At 39.7% G+C, this 17,830-nt stretch overlaps 1 protein-coding gene across 3 annotated transcripts in view; it reads left to right on the plus strand.

The window, feature by feature from the left end:
- Positions 1 to 1,279: 1,279 nt before the first annotated feature.
- Positions 1,280 to 17,830, plus strand: part of rgs3a (regulator of G protein signaling 3a) — a 93,037-nt gene continuing 76,486 nt past the window's right edge. For 2 of the 3 annotated variants that reach the window (XM_026298109.2, XM_026298110.2), the window contains exon 1: positions 16,227 to 17,117. In XM_026298109.2, the coding sequence (XP_026153894.1) occupies positions 16,860 to 17,117 (258 nt within the window). In that variant the 5' untranslated portion in view covers positions 16,227 to 16,859. Of the gene's footprint in view, positions 1,349 to 1,436; positions 1,860 to 10,349; positions 10,418 to 16,226; positions 17,118 to 17,830 lie in introns of those variants that run through there. The other variant, XM_026298111.1, reaches the window with a different exon arrangement.

Here is a 17,830-nt window from a genome sequence, read left to right on the forward strand (position 1 = left end):
ACCTCTTATTTTCTCATTAATATACAATAGTTTCTTTTCTGTGGATTCAATTTGCATCCACATCAGTGAGAAAAACAAAAAGTGAGAAATTATATTTTAGAAAGGCTTATAGCTTCCTTCCTGTAACATTTATCCCAATGAATATTTTATTGGCTTAATATGCTAATGAGGGGGATTTGACTTTGAGTCATAGGGAGTTATGTCTCTTTATCTCCCCAACCACATCCATTATTCTCTTCTGTTGTTATTTTTCATTCATCTCTTTCTAGAACCCCATCCCTTTGTTTCCCTCCACTGTGCTGTTGTTTTATTTCAAAAGCATTAGGAGCTTATGAGTGTTAGCTGTTATTTTTACCTACTTTTCTTGACTGTCACATCTTGTCATTTGTTTGCAGCCTTTTGCCACTTTGTGCTTTTTAGTTCTCTCTCTCACCTCTTGCTTTCTCTTTTCATCTCTCCCAATTGTCTCTCTCCTGACCAATGGCTCTTGTTGCCCCACTCTTCCCCCCTTTGTTACATGTGCAGTATAATATTGAACGATGGCGTAAATCCCTCTCTGACTTTCAGGACATAGGCACTCCCCTCCCCCTTCTTCTATACAAGTCTCTTGCCCATCCTACCCCCTTGTCCCACAGCCTGCAGAAATCTGTCCACTCAGATAAGATGCTTTTAAAACGGGGATTATTGTCACTGTCCATGGCATCACATTATTTAGTTCGAAAGAGGAGCCTGGGTGTGTGTGTGTGTGCGTGCGTGCGTGTCCACGCATGTGTGTGAGTGTGTGTGCTGTGTAAAATGATGACAAAGCTTATGACAGTGTTTTTATACCCTTATCAAAACTTTGTCTAAATCACCAGGCGTACAAATCACACCCCCTGTTGCAGCCTGCTTGCCTTTATTTAACATGCATGCAGTAGTGACAAACACATGCACGTCACACACTCTCAGCATCTGGCTCACAAGGCAGAAGAGCAGAACTGGGGGCATCAGCTGATGGAATAAGCTAAAGCAGTGTGAGTGGTGTGTGTGCTTGCGTTTGCAGTGATGCTGGAGCCAGCTAATTGAGTCTGTATGTGTTTGCAAGTTTCAGTACAAAGTGCTTTGTGCTCATTTAGACGATTCATTTTAATTTTAGTAATCATTAGGTTGATTCTGCAAGCTTAAAATCAGCACTCATGCATACTCACACACATACAAACCCTTGGATACACAGTCACTCTTTGTGTGTGTGTGTGTGTGTGTACACGTGTACTGTAGGAGGTTCAAGGATGGTACTACCTACTTGGGGAAGAGCTAGGCAGGAAGAAACATCTTAAAGTGCCCACACAACAAAGTTGCCACACTACTGGTAAGTCAACATCATCATTAATCATTTACATTTAACGTTTGTATGTGCCTAGAGTGTGCCACACTCACAGCTTTAAATCTTTGTCAAGGTTTGGATCAGGAGGTGGGGCGGCTAGGAAAGCAGGGGATTACGAGAGAGGGATTGAGAGAGCGAATGAGGGAGACAGAGAGCGGGAGGGAGAGAAGGGTCTGGACAAAACCCTGACACGTCACAGTTGCCAGAAAGAGAGCGAGAGAGATAAAGTGACGGCGCTCTCCCATACTGTTTGCTGCTTGAGTGGATCTCCCCTCGCAGAGACACACACACACGCACACACACCTACCACCACACATACACACACACATATTTGTTTGGGAATCATATTTCTTCACCCGACCTTCGAGTGTTCCTTCTCTTCTTACTTACTGTATGTTTGAACTCACTCGTGGTTTCACGGTGGTGGTGGTGGTGATAGTATGTGTGTGTTGGACTAATGCTACTCTGTGCCAACCATAAGGGCAGCCTGGACTAGGTAAGTACTACATTTGTGTTATTGTACTTGCACATTAGTACATTTTGGAAGTTAAATGTTACATCGCAAAGCATCAAATTTGCAATGATCATCAAAATGGTTTGTTTTTGTTTGGAGATGGCATCAAAATATGTCTCCTTTGAATCTTTTTGACTGTTGCTTTTGTCCTTTCTACTGTTTCACCTTCCATTTTTTTCTTGCTATTTTTTTCTCCTTTATCTTCTGTGTGCTTTTATTGTTACTGAAAATTACTTGAAATCTAGCTTTGTTACTTTGTGCATTTGCTGGTAAAACAATTCTCATTTTCTCTTGCTGAACTACATTGGTGACAGGTGCTTTTTGTGGAAGATCCCTCATGGAGCTTAGTTTTTCCATTCAGTAGATTACTAACAGTATGCACATAGAAACATGTGTTCACAAACACACATGTTTCTATGTGCAGATATTTCACATCAACTTACAGTGACATGCATATACTCCCACATACACTCTGTCTTACCCTCTACAATTGCAACCAGCCACATTCTGGGCTATGATAAAGACAGTGATATGATGAGACGTTAACTAACCATTCCAGTTTACACTGCTTGGTTGAACTAGGCTAATCTGCTTCATGCAACTTTAAAATTAGTTTTATGCTTCTGTGGATAGAACTGGGACTCAGGTTGGACTCAGCCTGCACGAAACCATTACAAAGCTGACTTATACTAAAGAGTTACATAAACAAGTCATTTTTTTCTTGTACTGTGTGGCAAGACTAGACTATCATACAAATTTAGTAGCTGTCAGATATATTGAAGAAGTGCAAATGGAGTTTTAGTTTATTAATTTTACAGAATTATATTGCACAAAATATACAACTTTACAAGCTTAGCTGTCTTAATGGGTGTAGAATGTTTTCATCTTTCCCAGTGGCAATACTGCCCCACTACTGTCTCATCCGATCCGTGTGTGTGTGTCTGAGAGAGAGACAGAGAATGGGGGGGGGTGCATACTCATGCATGCACTTGTACATTGCCAGCTGGCAAAATGTAGGCCATGGAGGCACTCACTGCACCATGACATGCACGAACATGAAAATGTCCAAAATCTCAATCATTACAATATCATTCTGCGTACATCCATCCTCCCCGTGTTTGTCTGTCAGTTCATTTATATTCTGTGTGGTGTGTGTCTTTCACACCGGTTGTCCATGTGTTTCTGAATATTCTTGAGACTTTTCACTGTCGGTTTCATTTCATGCCTCCTCTTCTCAACATTTTAAGTCACTTGCCTTGGTCTGTTTTCTCATACATCGTTGCATCTTAGTCACCCTGGCATCTTTGTCATTTGTCTGTTAGTCTTCAGTTCATTTCTTATGTAACCTGGCAGTGTGGCAAAATGCAAAAAGGCTTTAACTAAACAATTTGATGGAACACTAAGTGCTAACTGATTTGCAACTGATTTGCAACATGTGCAGTATCTCTGGCAATAACAGGAATGAGCCTGCTGGAAGCCTTGCAGACTCATCATCTGGTTGTAATACTCTGAATTCGAGGCCAATTTCGCATTTTTTTCCTGCTAATACTCTATTTTCTCTACGCGAAAGCAGTGGTGCACAAACAGCAATCTTATCATCCTTAAGTATTTCAATTTTCATGTCAAATTTACAGGCATTGTACCGCTGAATACTCTGAATAATTAGTAACGGATGTAGAAGCAGTAATTGTCTATGTTGTTGGTAAGTTGGTTTGTGTATTCTGTTGTTATGCAATGCAATGGAATTATGGTATGCACTGTTTAGGCAGCCAGAACCTCAGTGCCCTGGGTGAAGGTGGTACAATCTGCACTGTTTCGCCCCCTAGTACACTGGAACTTACACAAGGCAGAGACAGCTGAATCTGATGAAAATAACTAAAAATGAACACTAATAACATGTTTTAGATGCAAATTTTGTGAAGATTTCATTTGTCCCAAATACTCACAAAGATAATTACATTTAATTCACTGTTTAGTACACCCATCATATGTGACGGAGAAATGGATTTTAGCACATGCAAAGATAACATTGTATCTGTGTACTTGCATTGCAGCAAGGGTTTCTGTTTTATGTGTTGACAAGCCAGGTTAAAGTCACAGCTATTTAAATAACTTATTTGACACGAAGTACTCAGCAAAAAACATCTGTCCAGTGTGTGTTGACCTTAGAGAAACTACAGGTTAACAGCTACACTAGTCATAATCCTTTAATACCTTATCAACTTTTCCAAGAAAGTCAAACTTTATAAGAAAATATCATCTGTGGAAATAAGTCTTTTACTGGCCTACCGGATTAATCCATGTTTATGTGCACAGACTCTTACCAAAGGTGCACTATTTGGATCAGTGTGTCTGACTAATCCCTCACATAGAGTCCTGTGCCAGTTCAGAGCCAGTGCCAGGCCAAAATCCCTGAGGGCAGAATTATGTTGGACTAGGAAGCAAGCAGCCCATCTACACGTTACAGCATGGTCCTGATCTAATGGGAAAGAAATATATGGTAGTTGGGGCACGCATTATATTCAGAAATCTGTCATGGTCAACAAATCTTATGAAAATCAAAACCAGCGATGAAGCCATTATACTAATAGTTTTACTTGTGTTGCCAAAGGCTGATCATTCCACATTGACTTTATATGTTCCACTTTTTGAAGACAAAAAGGGCACAGCTGTATTAGGAAATAAGTTTTTTTTTTAAAAAATGAAACCATATATGACAATGATGATTATACATTCAACACAGAAAACATTTCATTTAGCTCTTTGTCATGACAGGTATGTTTTAAAATATATACTTATTTGTAAGAAAGATTTATTGCCAAATATGTGCAAAGTACAGAACAAGCTCTAATATTGCTAAATATGAGAAGTCATGCTTCTCTTTGCCCTCTAGTACCACTGCAGCTCAGACATGGTTCAGACTCTCTGCTTCTGTACCAAACCTGCTGAGCACTGACAGCTAATTACACTGTAGGGATACAATAAAGAAGCTGCCATCTTAAGTTTGTTAAACATGGGTTGAGAGGCTGAAAAAGAAAGGCTGTACGTGAGTGGCAGCCAAACAACATTTCTGAGATAAGGAGTGACAGAGCAATCAGTGTTGATTTTCAGGACATATTTCATATGGTGCAGTGGTAGAAACCTGTATGAAGTTACACTAACGTTGTACAAATTCAGCTCTTTAAATGCTGTTTTCCAAATACTAATTTATTCTCCTAATACAGGATAAATGGATATTTGATCAAATTTGGAATGTAAACTGTGTGAAGAATAAAAATGTAGAGCTAGTGCACAGCTGGTGTAGAAAATATAATAGTGGAAGAAAATAAAATAAAAAATTCAGCATAGTTTGTGTTATTGTGGTTTATTTAAAATTGCTTCAAATGCTTAAACCAACAGAAAATCCATTTGATTAAACAGTATTTAGTCTTGTAATTATGCATTAATGAAGATTCATTTCTCTTTATTGGTCTAGGTAGTCATTGGATTTACAATACTGATATTTTTTGTTGATTATTTTAATGCCCATGTGAGCATGTTTATACAGATGCTTAAGTATATATTTCTGTGTCTGGGAAACTTGCTTTTTGCCTTGCATAGTGTGTCAATGGAGAGAAGTGACCCAGAGTGACATGTGTCTTTTTAACCATTGCTAATGCATTTCCCTCCGACAATTTACAATGTGGGTCAGGTGGTCTGTATATGTGTGAAGCAAAAATAGCAGAACACCCATTGGGCTCATGCTTTAAAAAGTGTGTCATCTGCTTTATACCCACTTTTCCTAAAGGATGAATGCAACCCAGACACACTCTACACAAACACGCACGTGAACACTGGCAGGCTTTTCCAGATGGCAAATTGTGCCTTCAATCACCAGAACAGAATGTACACAATGCCATAAACTTATCTGGAAGGGGATGTGTTTTTGTTTTTTTGTTCCATACTGGCTGTGAATGTGTGTGTGCATGTTTGTACAGTATGTGTCTGATCATGTGAGACTGTGTTGGCTTGGTGGGTAGGCTACATGTCTGACATTCCATGCATCTGATGCTTGCTTTGAAGGGTAACAGTGACCCTGGGCTTGTATCCACTTGATCTGAAGTGAAGCATTTAACCCATTAGTTTGCATCAGCTCCATGCTACTGTGTTTCTCTTTCTGTTTGCTACCAGCTGTTCAAATTCATCATCTTATTTTTCTTTCAGAAATACACACAAGAAATAACAGTAAGAGATAATAGTACTGGAAAAGACGATAAAGCTTGATGGATGTAAATCATGGTCATGGATTTCAATATTGGACTTTAGCTGGACCTTTTGTGCTAGCATTCAGTTGTAACCCGTCTTGACCTGAACAATATGCTCAGTTTGAATAAACTTACTGAGGAGAGAGAAATTCATCGTGTCCTCTGATTCTTCATACGAAGCATCGAATAGCCAACTTGTTTCGGGCCATGTCTTTAATGATGGTTTAATTTGATGTAATCTTTGCCATTCTAACAACAAATGGTCAGATAGATGTCAGTTAAGCACAATCTGCACACACCCACACAGTCTCCAGGGGAGCACTTAGGCAAAAAATGTGATTGTGTGTGTTGATCATTTAAGTAACTTATTACAAAAACTTACTTTATAAAAGTTTTTGGTATGTTTATTATCCTCTGCACTAGATAACTTTAAATGAAGAAACCAGATAACCAAGAGCAGAAGCAGCACAGTGAGATTTCTCTGACTTTTTGCGAAGTGTTCTGAGTTTCACATGAGCTGCATATTTAAAGACGAAATAAAAGTCAGGATGTAACAGAATTGGGGTGGTATCTTATCGATGTGGAGCTAATTTTCTATGTCATTCAGAAAGTAAAATTACAATCATGTGACTTGAAGTTTGAGAGCAGAATCATATAACTAGAGAAAAATGGGAAATCTTAGAGAATATGATAAGTATAATTAGGTAACTATACATGTTCGCTGATTTTTCTTTTCTTTTTTTTTTTTTCAATAAACCAAAAGTCAACAAAGGAAGAAACTCTGCAAGAGAAATTGTGCATTCTGGTATGTCTACATGTACAGTAGTAATATCCAGCTGATAAATGTAGTCCATAGGTGGAGGGTGGTAGCAGACTCAGACTCAGGGACATTATTACCACCTCTGCTATCCAAACTCAGACTGGAAACTTCCAAAGAGCATAGTCCTTAATCTCCAGTAGGTGGACATTTCATTGTTTAGGATCAGAGGAAATGAACCTTGACTGCTGCAGGTTGTCATGGGCATGAAGTAAATTAGTATCATTTCCTGATGGGCAGACATGTTGAACCTGCAGAAGGTAGGCGGAACTATAACAACACAACAGGAGTGTGTGTCTGCCTATAAGAGGTGCACTTATGTGGGGAAAAAAGGATATTACCAACCTGCTCTGCAGATACTGTCATCGATTATAACAATTGTTCTGACAGATCGGTGTGGATGGCACATAGATATGTAGGTTCAGTAGTATAACAAAAATAATTAAATGATGAACCTGATGAACTGGTGATGATGATGCTGAATTTGGAGGTACCATACAGTCTGGTTATGAATTTCCATCTATGTAAATATTTCTATTATCTCTTCACATCTTACCAATCTCTAAGGGACAATTGTGCAACACTTTGATTCAACAGATGGCAGACACAATCCTTTCTAGCTGTTGTGCCTTAGTCAGGACAGATAGAGGAAATGAAATGCATAAATCAGCACTGTTTGGCTAACAGAATGTCCAAAAGTCATCACATTGTCCCATTTGGCATCATGCAATAAATGAATCAGTTGTTGAGGTAAGTCAGAATCAGGACACAAACATCCGTTATGCTTGTCTTAGGTTTTAAATTTGAATGTTTCTCTTGTGTCAGGTTTGAAGTGTATTTGGCAACAGTAAAGTAGCTATTTGGAAACCGCTTGTATTGTAACTGACAGATCTGCTCTTGTTTAAGGCCATATGGCAGGTGTATTCTTATTGTCTTATATAGTCATGTACTTGTCTACAATCATCCCCAATGTATCTTAGCCAGCCCAGCTGTTTGGTCCCAGAAATACCAACAAAAGATTGAATGAAAAAAATAGGTCTTGGAAATGGATTGTTGATAGTTACAGATAGTTTTCTTGCAACTGATGATGAGCTGATCTATTGGATTTAGTTGATATTCTTTGTCCTCAAGAGAAAAACATATCGTAGATATAATATGTGGAGTATTTGAGAAAAAGAGAAACACATTTATCTGGATGCAGTTTAAGATGATCCCCAGAAACTTTGGATGTATAATTTTTGACTGCTGCATTAAAAAAGTACTTTAACACAAGGAAGTGCATTTCAGACGTCACCACTGTTCAACACTGTTTTAATACTAAATACTAAAGAAAGAAAGTGTTACATCGAATCAGTAGGATGACAGTGCAGGATGCGTGTAGAAATAGTAGTAGTAGTTTACCCCACTTTATAATATCAATATCTTGGCTTGATTTCGTACATTGGTTAGTCTCTTTCTTTTTATGTCCATTTCTTGTGTTAGCAATTTAAACGATCATTCCCTGATGTATTCCTATTAAAGGAAATTTCTCTTTCTGGCTTTTCCTCTCTCCCCAAGTGTTTGTTTGTTTGCGTGTGACAGGAGGTGAAAAGAGTGACTGGGTGTCAAGTGAGCGAGTGGTGCAGTGAGGGACTTGGGTAGAGTCAAGAGCTTTTTATGTTCTGGCAGATCTCAGTCTGGCTCTTTCAGCTACAAGAGGCTGCCAACACCTTTTGGTTTTTTTTTTTTTTTTTTTTACACTTTCCTTTTGCTTGTCTTCATTTTATGTCTTTTCAGTTCGTTTTTTGCTTTTCTTTAATGTTTTTACATTTGTATTCCACTTTTCTGGCTACAGTTCTTTCTTCCTCATTCCCCGAATTTCTTTTTGTATGCTTTTCCCACTGTCCACTATTTCCATCTCTTATTGTCCCACTTTCTTTACCCTTATTTTATGTCAGTCATTCAGGATGTTTCTTGTTGCCAGCTGCTCCAAGTCTCTCCCCTCATGTGCCCCGTGTTACTGATGTCTTATCCAGACAAAAGGCTCCTCTCCTGGGCTTTGAGCCAGTCAGGTTAGCCCCTCACTCTAGCTGGACCCCTGGAGGTTTCAGATTCACTAGTGACAGAATCCCTTTTTAAAAAGCTTTGGGTTACTGTGGTAACTACAGCTAAGGGACTGGGCCATTTTCTCTGGGGTTAAACTATAGGGTTACAAAGCAAAGTACAAACTGTACCAAAATTTTGAGAGGTGCCTAATTTTCCTTATCTGCATTGCATTTGTTGTAAACAGACTAATAGCTACATTTTAAAATTCACAAATGTATTATTCTCTTATTGTGAATTTACCTGGATATTTTACCTCCACTGTGCAGCATGAGATACTGTATATGAAGACTTAGACTTTGACAGAAGGCTGTTTTAACTTTCACCCGCTCAAGGGGAAATGTTTCCCTGTGCTCACCTTAAATCTGAGGTGAGAAGTGTATATACAAACAGTACATCTATTTTGGAAACAGATCATGGTTCAGGATGCACATTTCACAGGTGTGATGGGGAAACCTGGAACCTTTAGTGCACAGGTTTACAGGAGTTTTTAACTAATTAGGAAATAGCTTGTGTCTACTTTCTAAAGATATAATTCTATAGGCAACTGAAGATTTTGTGGAAAAACAATATTGGACATTAATAATTATTATAGTTTTCTCTGTACCTTAAAAAATGTCATCCATATGATTTTTTTTTTAATTGGTCTATGTGTATGTTTATGTTCTCTGTTGTAAGGGCATGCTCTTGACAGGCTTTTACATAGTGGCTATGTGTGAAATTTTGGAGCCTTAAAAAGCAGAAATTGAAAAGAAAAGATGTATATGTGAGTTAGAGAGAGTGAGTTCGAGAGAGAGAGCGAGAGAGAGAGAGAGAGAGAGAGAGAGAGAGAGAGAGAGAGAGATCTGCATTGTAGCCCAAAGCTGAATGCTGCCTTTATGAGCAATAGTTGAAAGGACACTGAGGCGTGAGTCCCTGTAACTATAGCAACTTCCCAGGAGCCTTGTGACGGATGGATAATAGAGTGAGAGAGGAGTTCCTTTTCTCTTCTTCACCCCTGCTTCCCTCCCTCTCACTTGTTCTCATTTCCAATCCTCTCTTGGGCAGTTTGTTGGATCTTTGCATCTTATGGGATTTTCCTTGACTGGGCTGCCCTGTTTTTGTCTTTTATGTCTTCTCTGAAGTTTGAATCCCAGCCCAGCGAAGGCTGCTCCAGACAACTGTTGCCATAATTGCTTGTTGTTATCTTTCTGAGTCACTTTTATGGACTCTCAGAACGATTGGAGGACTTTATATTTGTGCATCCAGGAGGCTGTTTTGTGTTGGCATAGAGAGAAATGTGCTCCAAAGGCACTGTCTCAGCCCGTGATTCCTTTGTCTACATTTCAGAGGCTGTGCTGTCAAACCATGGTGCTGTCCTTGAGACCACTCATCCTGAGAATATGCAATGCTTAACAGTAAGTATCCTCAAACTTTTTCTGTGTACATGTCTGTGATAAAAGTTTAAGCAAAATGAGTATTTAAATGTGTTCTGTGTGTGGGTGCGTATGATTGTGTGGATGTGTACATAAACACCTAATAATGCTACTGCTACAACTGTAAGTTTTTGAGTATTTTTTAAAATAAAGATGCATAACTTATTTTTTGTTTGATTGTTTTTGGTTTGCATGTGTAGTTATGTATTGTTATTGTGTTTGCATATGCACTGAATGAATATACCTGTATAAAATGGATGAAGTAGTTGACCCAGGACATTGAACCATGTTGGACAAACTAATGATGCATAAGTGTTTTGAAAAAAAAAAGCTCACTCTGTTGAGAGTAAAATGTGGAGGAAAAGGGTTGTTTATGACAAAAATGGAAAGTATACATATATACCCTCCTCTTCATGGAGATCACAAATCTTTTTTGTGTTCTCCTCACTCATCCTTGTATCCTTTTGGTTTTGACTTAATATCGTATGGTGTCTTCTTAAAGTCTATTTTCTGACATTGTTGACTGTATGGTAGCCATGCACTAATTCAAAATGACAGGATCCCCTGTAGCCTAAACACAGTGTGTTGTAGTGGTGGTGGTAGAGTAGAGCCAACAGGTGGTTGATGGAAGCTTTGGACAGTGTCCATGGACATTGTGGAGGTGGCTGGGAGGAGTTGGGTGTTGCAATTGTAAGCCTGACAGAAGCCCGGGGAGAATTGCAGTAAATTTTAAAAAGGGATCCAGTGATTAATTTGCACCAGGGTCGCAGGCAGAAACATCATCGGTCAGGTATTGTGACGTCAAGATGAAAGACTTAAGTCGGATAATGGTTGCACAGATGGCAAAAGTATAATAAGCATGATATTTGTCAAAAACTGCATGAACACATTATACAGTTACATATTATACAGATTAAAACCAATACTTCCTTTCTTTTCCTTTAATATTTAAATTCCTTACATAGGCAACTTTTACTAGCCTACATGTAATGTGAATTGAATTTGGAAGCAGTGTGGCACAACCATAAACATTGTTAATATCATATAAAGAAACAAAGATACAGATTCTCAGACAGTACTGCTGGCAGAGCAGTGCCTCTTTCTTTATTCATTTGATCCTCCTCCAGTGTCACATAAGGGATAGGATTGCCTCATTGGCTGCTAAGGCTGCATCTTTTGTATGCTTTTGTTCAGAATACAGCTGTGGGAGAAGATTTATTCCTCCATGGCTTGCTAATCTTACTTGGCTCTGAGTTGGCAGATATCCAGTGACTTTCATGGAAAACTGGCTCTGCCTCCTGTTCCCACATAATGGCAAAAGGGTAACTTTGGCCAATTCAATTTATACAGGTTAAGATACATGTGTGACAGTGGCCATATTTAGATAGGACCTGCCTATACTGAAAATCAGCTGGCAAATGTACGGCATTGAGTGTCTTTCTTTCGTGACTATTTCTGTGGCGGCTCGCGTCTGAAACTCCAGGTACTTGTTATAGATACATAAGTGGAGGTGGTGTGGTACATTAATGGGATTATATATATATCAAAAGGAAGGGTATCAAACTGCTTTCAATTCAACTACACACGCTGATTTTTATTCAGCATGTTGTCAGAAAACAGGCGTCACTTCAGTGTAAGCTGTAACCTAATAAACATTCTGACAACCATCAAGTACACAGAAACCACAACCACACATGGCTCAGTCTACTACGAGAGAAATGCCCGTGTCGGATCCAAATATGCTTGCCATAAAAAAGAGAGAATTCACATTCACAATTGGATTTGTAGCACAATACCTTCAGCTTTTAAACAGATTAACTACTTAGAGGACACATTCAGTAAAAGAGATAATTACTTCAATCATGGGACTAATCATTAAACAAAGCTGGAGTGAAATGAGAGCTTAACTTTGGTGTCTTGTCAATAGAGTAATGTGTCTAACCAAAAAGTTTTTTTGTGCTTTTAGAATCATTGAAATATTAAAAATAATTATTCTTTTAAGTGAAATAAATAAAAACATTTCCTAAAGGTGTTCACAGTTTACTTTGAAAGCTGGTAGCATCCAAAAGCAAAGAGAAAAGCAGTTGACTACCATGCAGTGTGAGTTCCATTAGAGTTACACAATTAAAGAATTGTTTCTCAGACCAAAACTCTAGATGTAATTAATAGGCTTGACTTATTAGACAGGGGATCTCACTTTATGTTCACCTTTCTTTATGTACTTGCCTTTTTTTGCATATACCACACAGTATATTAGACATATGGAAACATATATTAAAATGTTTAACTTCTGTAGAATTGCAACAGAACCATATTCCTTATATTGTTAGCAGAATAATGAGGCAGTATCCAGTATGTCAAGAGTTTGAGAGGCTTTTAAAGTCATATGGAAGAGGAAGAGGGCAGTAATGATTTGGTACAGGGCTGAAATAAGAGGTTTTACATCTGTATGTGCATGCTCCTGTCCTCTGCCTTCTTATTCTCTCCTCTTTATCTCTGGGTGAATCAGAGTAACAGATGATTGTGCATTTTGTGTGGGATAGTCTCAGCGGAGAGTTAAGGGGAGGGGGGAAGGGCATTCACAGACTAAAGAAGGGGAGAATGGAAAAGCTTTTGGACTTTCTCCTCTTTTCTCTACACATTTACTGTTGCCTTGTCCTTGCCTTCCAGTGTGTTCCCTCCTTGACTGTTAAGGCCTCCTTCTCCTCCTCCTTTCCTTTCCCTCTCTTTTTGTCCACTCTGTTAAGCCGTGACCATCACCCCTACTGCACAAAGAGCTCTGCGGTATCATTAACTGCCCACTCTTTACCTGCTCAAATGTTTCTCAGTGTTTGACGACGGCCTTACACTTGAATAAGTTCAGTGATTTACAAAGGGGCTCATTTAAGGTTTTAGACACTTCAGATGTTGAAGATAATATTTGATATACACAAAGGAATGACAGGCTATTTCAAGAGCATTTTTCTATCAACCGTGTACACTTTCACAAATTTCCGCGTTTTGGCTTAAAGTGGTCACGGCATTCAAGTTCGGTAATTTAGTTTTTTCTGCCTCGCTGTGAGCTGAACACCTTTTCATTTTCTCCAAAAGAAGTGGTCTCCCTGTGGTTTTCACCTAAGCTAATGGAAATGGGAGTTGTTGGCATTTTGGATAAATGCTATTCATAGTCTAAGGAGTGAACTTTGTGATGTGAAATGATAACTGCTGCTTTCAGACAGAGTGATATTTAAAGAAGACATCACTTTCTCTTTAACCATACTCAAAAAAGCTGTTGTTTCTGTTCTCATCTGTTTATAGTATAAAGTAGGTTCCCTGTGCTGTCAAAGTCTAAGTAAAAAAAACATTTGTCGGCCTGTTAAGCAACATCAGTGTTGAGTATCTCACTTTGTAGATGTATCTCTTGATTCCAGACACTAGAAACTTGACATGCATCTCTTCAGTTACCATGTCAGCATTTACCAATTGTGTTTACAGACAAAAAAAAAAAAAAATCTATCTGATGTCATTAGCAGTGTTGCAGAGAGTTCATGAATGTTAACAATAGTTGCATCGTGGGCAGCATGTCCCCTGCTTCACTTTGCTTGTCAGCTAGCATTAGCTCCTAAATCGTCTCTGTGAAAATGGGTCTGACACTTCTGTCTGATGGGAAAGATGGAAATGGAGTGTGAGGTGAACTGAAAAGACGACAGTGACTTTAGATTTTCTGGGCAGCATCTCAGAATAAATGAAGAACTGTTAGTTATATAGTGTTTGTCACATTGTATACATTGCTGGTCAGGTGGGAGAGTGAGCTGGCTATTATTCTTTGTGATACTTGCCACCTCCTGTCTGCACTATATCGCTCGTCCTTGATCATGACCTTGAAACCCACATTAGTCCAAGTGTTCAACTCAGTGCCTTGCATGGTAAGGTTGCTGTTGTGATGGTGTGTGTCTGTGTGGGGGAATGACAGACTTAGTAAAGCCCTTTGTCCTACTCAGGGTGAAAATGGCTAGAGGTCAATCGGTTAATTGTTCATGGTCCTCACAGAATTGATGACTGTGCTAAAGCTATTTGGCCCCCCTAAGGATGAATATACTATTCTTCATGCACCATTATCAGGTTAGAATTGTAAATAGTTCAGTACTTTGGTTTATGACCACATACATAAAAAAACCTACTGACATTTAGTAGTTGAACGTTGAACTCTTAGTATTATTAGTGTCTCAATCAGTTTCATGTGCTCTAACCTGCAAATTTCAAACTTTAACTATTTAAGGTTGAAGCCACTGGGCTGCTTTGTTCAATGGTAACTTCAGGAGATTTGTTGTCATTTCACTTGTAGTGTAGTTATGAATCCATATGTCAAGTTTCCACTCTTTGGATTTTAAGTGCAACTTGAGCTGTGACCCTGAACCTGGCCTTAGACCCATCTTGTGTGTTCACTTGTTTGGAAGACGCCTCCTTCTTTGATAGCTGTTTATTCAGGTCAGAAAGAGAAAGCGAGACTGACGGTTAGAGAGAGATCCCACACTACTAAAGACCAGATTGGCCTTGTCTGGCTCTTAGACAGGCTTTTCAAACTCTTCTTTCACTCCTCTCCCTAAGACATGCTTTATTCTCTCCCTTTCTTTTCTCCCACTAATCCGTCCTTCTGCCTATTTAGAGGTGAACAGCGCAGCGTGAAAGAGGGAGAAAGTGTTTTTTGTGTGCTTGACGGGTAACCCTCAGCCTTTTGAAAAGGCAAACAGGGAAAAGCTGCCATTACTACTGGCATGAAGAGATCCTAAGACAACGGCCTTTTCTGCCACTTTATTAGTACTGTAGAGGCTAGTGCAGTAACACTCCTCTTTCTCTGTCACTTTTCTGTCCATGTTTCACTCCATGAGCCAGACATCCAAATGATAAAAAGGAAAAGAATCAAGCTGGGAATTAATGAGGTTGCAAGGGGTTAGACTTGCCACTGTTTTAGATGGAATTTAACAGGCCTTTCCTGTGCTGTTACAGAGGTGTTTGTTGTTATGTTTTTGTGGATTACCACCTCGTTCCCAGGCATAGGAATATTGAAAACAAAAATAAAGGTAATGTTTGGATAACTGAAACAGGAGGGGAGATATTCAGAGTTTGCAGTCCTGTGAATTTCCGTACTGTGTGGTTAGAGGGCTGAGGGGGGAGCAGCTGAAAGGAAAAGCAGAGGAAATATGGAAGTTGAAAACATAACAAACAAGCATAATGTCTGGACGGAAATTGGGGAGTGTGGGAGCTAAGGTGAAAAGAGTCTGATGAGGTGTGAAGTCTGATTGATGTATGTGCATGAGAAAAGTACGTGCCCCAAACAATACTGCTATCATTCTCTTGTTGGGAAATGTGGTCATTAAAAATTGTCAGACCCAAAAGCTGTAAGTAATCGGAAACAGTTCCGTTTATGATGTATGTATGTCCTTTAGCTCAGACCATACGGTCCACACTCATTCTCATCCTCCGGCCCACCCATTCATTTGAATTCAAAATCCTGCCTTACTCACTCAAATTCGTACGTCTCACTCGTGCCACCTACTTTAGTCACTGCAGAGCATATTTGCAAAAGACTGAGAGCTATAGCACCTCTCACTGCCTCATAGTGTGGACTCAGGAAGCAAACTGGCCTTATCGGGGGCAGACACACAAAGCTGTCCTGGCTATGGGGTGACGAGGTATGCGTAAGTGCATGTGTGCGTGCACATCTATGTGTATGCGTGTGGAGGGGGGAGGTGGTGGGAGTCACTTCCTCCTATTCTTTTGCTGTTGAAGAGTTCCCATGAGCGCCCCTGCCAGGAGCTACAGTGTGGCCTGAGCAGGCAGAGCCAGCACCAGTCTCGCCTACACGACGCCGCCACACACTCTCACACAGCTGATCTCAGATGCGACAGCAGCTGCTGCTTATCAGGCCACAGAGCAAGGAGCTGGACAGTTTCTTGAGGGACAGAAGAAATGCAAGAAGAGCGGAGAGAAAATAAAAGACAAAGGACAGAAGACAAGTAGACTGAACTGAAGATTGAATAGGAAATCAAAGGGAAAACATGAAGCTGTGGATGAAATAAAATGACAGGTACAGACTTTAAAAACTTGAACATGGAAATTTTGCATTGATGACTGGAGTGGCTACTAACCAACCTTGAATCGACAAGAGTCCAGCTGGAGGTTAGTGGTAAAGTGGCACCAGTCTTTCAGAAAAGGCTTATAAAGAATGTTAAATCTGAAGTCATTTGAGGAAAGCAGATGAAGATTGGAGGCAAGTTTGACTGGAAAAAGTCACCAAGGATCATTTTTGTTATATTCAGATTCTTGTGTTTTCCAACAAGGTGCGAAACAATTGGTGCTGGACTGTCACCTGTAAATTGGACATTTTGGACACTGCAAGACTAAACTCATCATAAGCACTGTTTGGGCAGCTGTCACTGCTGAGATGATCCATAACACCCTAAAGTCTGCCCAGCTGTCAGAAAACAGCCCCAGGAGCACACAGTCAGCTGCACAAAGGAAGCTGTGGAGATACTCAGGCTGCAGAGGTGCTGGCCAGATGGAAAGTCAGCGTCGCAGTGTGTGTGTGTTGGCTGCAGACCTGAATGCTGGAGATGCAGGAGGAGGAAGAGGAGGAGGTGGAGCTGTGATGCACACAATCCATGGGTTGTGCCACCTCTGCATTGGATGTAGGCTGCCTCAGGTGTGTGTGAGAGAGAGAAAGGAGGAATTAAGAGAAGTGCATCTAGTGTAGAGTATGAATCTGTGTTAACAGGAGACTAAAGATTTGAAAGTTCATATCTTTAATATCTTTGTTTGCAAAGGCAGCATTGCGGAACAGTGGTTAGGACTGTTGTCTCACAGCAAGAAGGTTCCTGGTTCAAATCTGGTTCAAACCTGACGTCTTTCTCTGTGGAGTCTTCAGGTTCTCCCTGAACCTGTGAGGGTTTTTCTCTTGCTACTCTGGCTTCCTCCCACAATTAGATTAATTGGTGACTCCAAATTGTCCCTAGGAGTGTGTTTGTCTCTGTGCTGATATGTCCAGGGTGTGCCCTGCTTCCCGCCCAGTGTCCACATATCAGGAAAAAATAAGTGTTTGCAAGCAAATGTTGGGGATATAAAGGATGTATCTTTTTAAGAAGAGAAAACCAGCTCGCTGTCCCTTGCATGATTTATCCTCCATGTAGTGAAAGATGGATCTAAAAGAGGGAGAGAGCAGCAATGGACAAGAGGAAACAAATATTTGCTCTGATATGAACCGATGCCACTTCTCTTGCGTAAGCCATGTTGTGTACATCTGAATTGCACATTAAAAATAGGAAATTAAATTCTATGAGACAGAATATAATTTGACTGAAGTGGAGCAGAACATAAAAATACAATTTGAATACTGTATATAGAGTAGACTCAAAAATG

Source organism: Mastacembelus armatus, chromosome 12, assembly GCF_900324485.2.
Source record: "Mastacembelus armatus chromosome 12, fMasArm1.2, whole genome shotgun sequence".
In the NCBI taxonomy this organism is placed as follows: domain Eukaryota; kingdom Metazoa; phylum Chordata; class Actinopteri; order Synbranchiformes; family Mastacembelidae; genus Mastacembelus; species Mastacembelus armatus.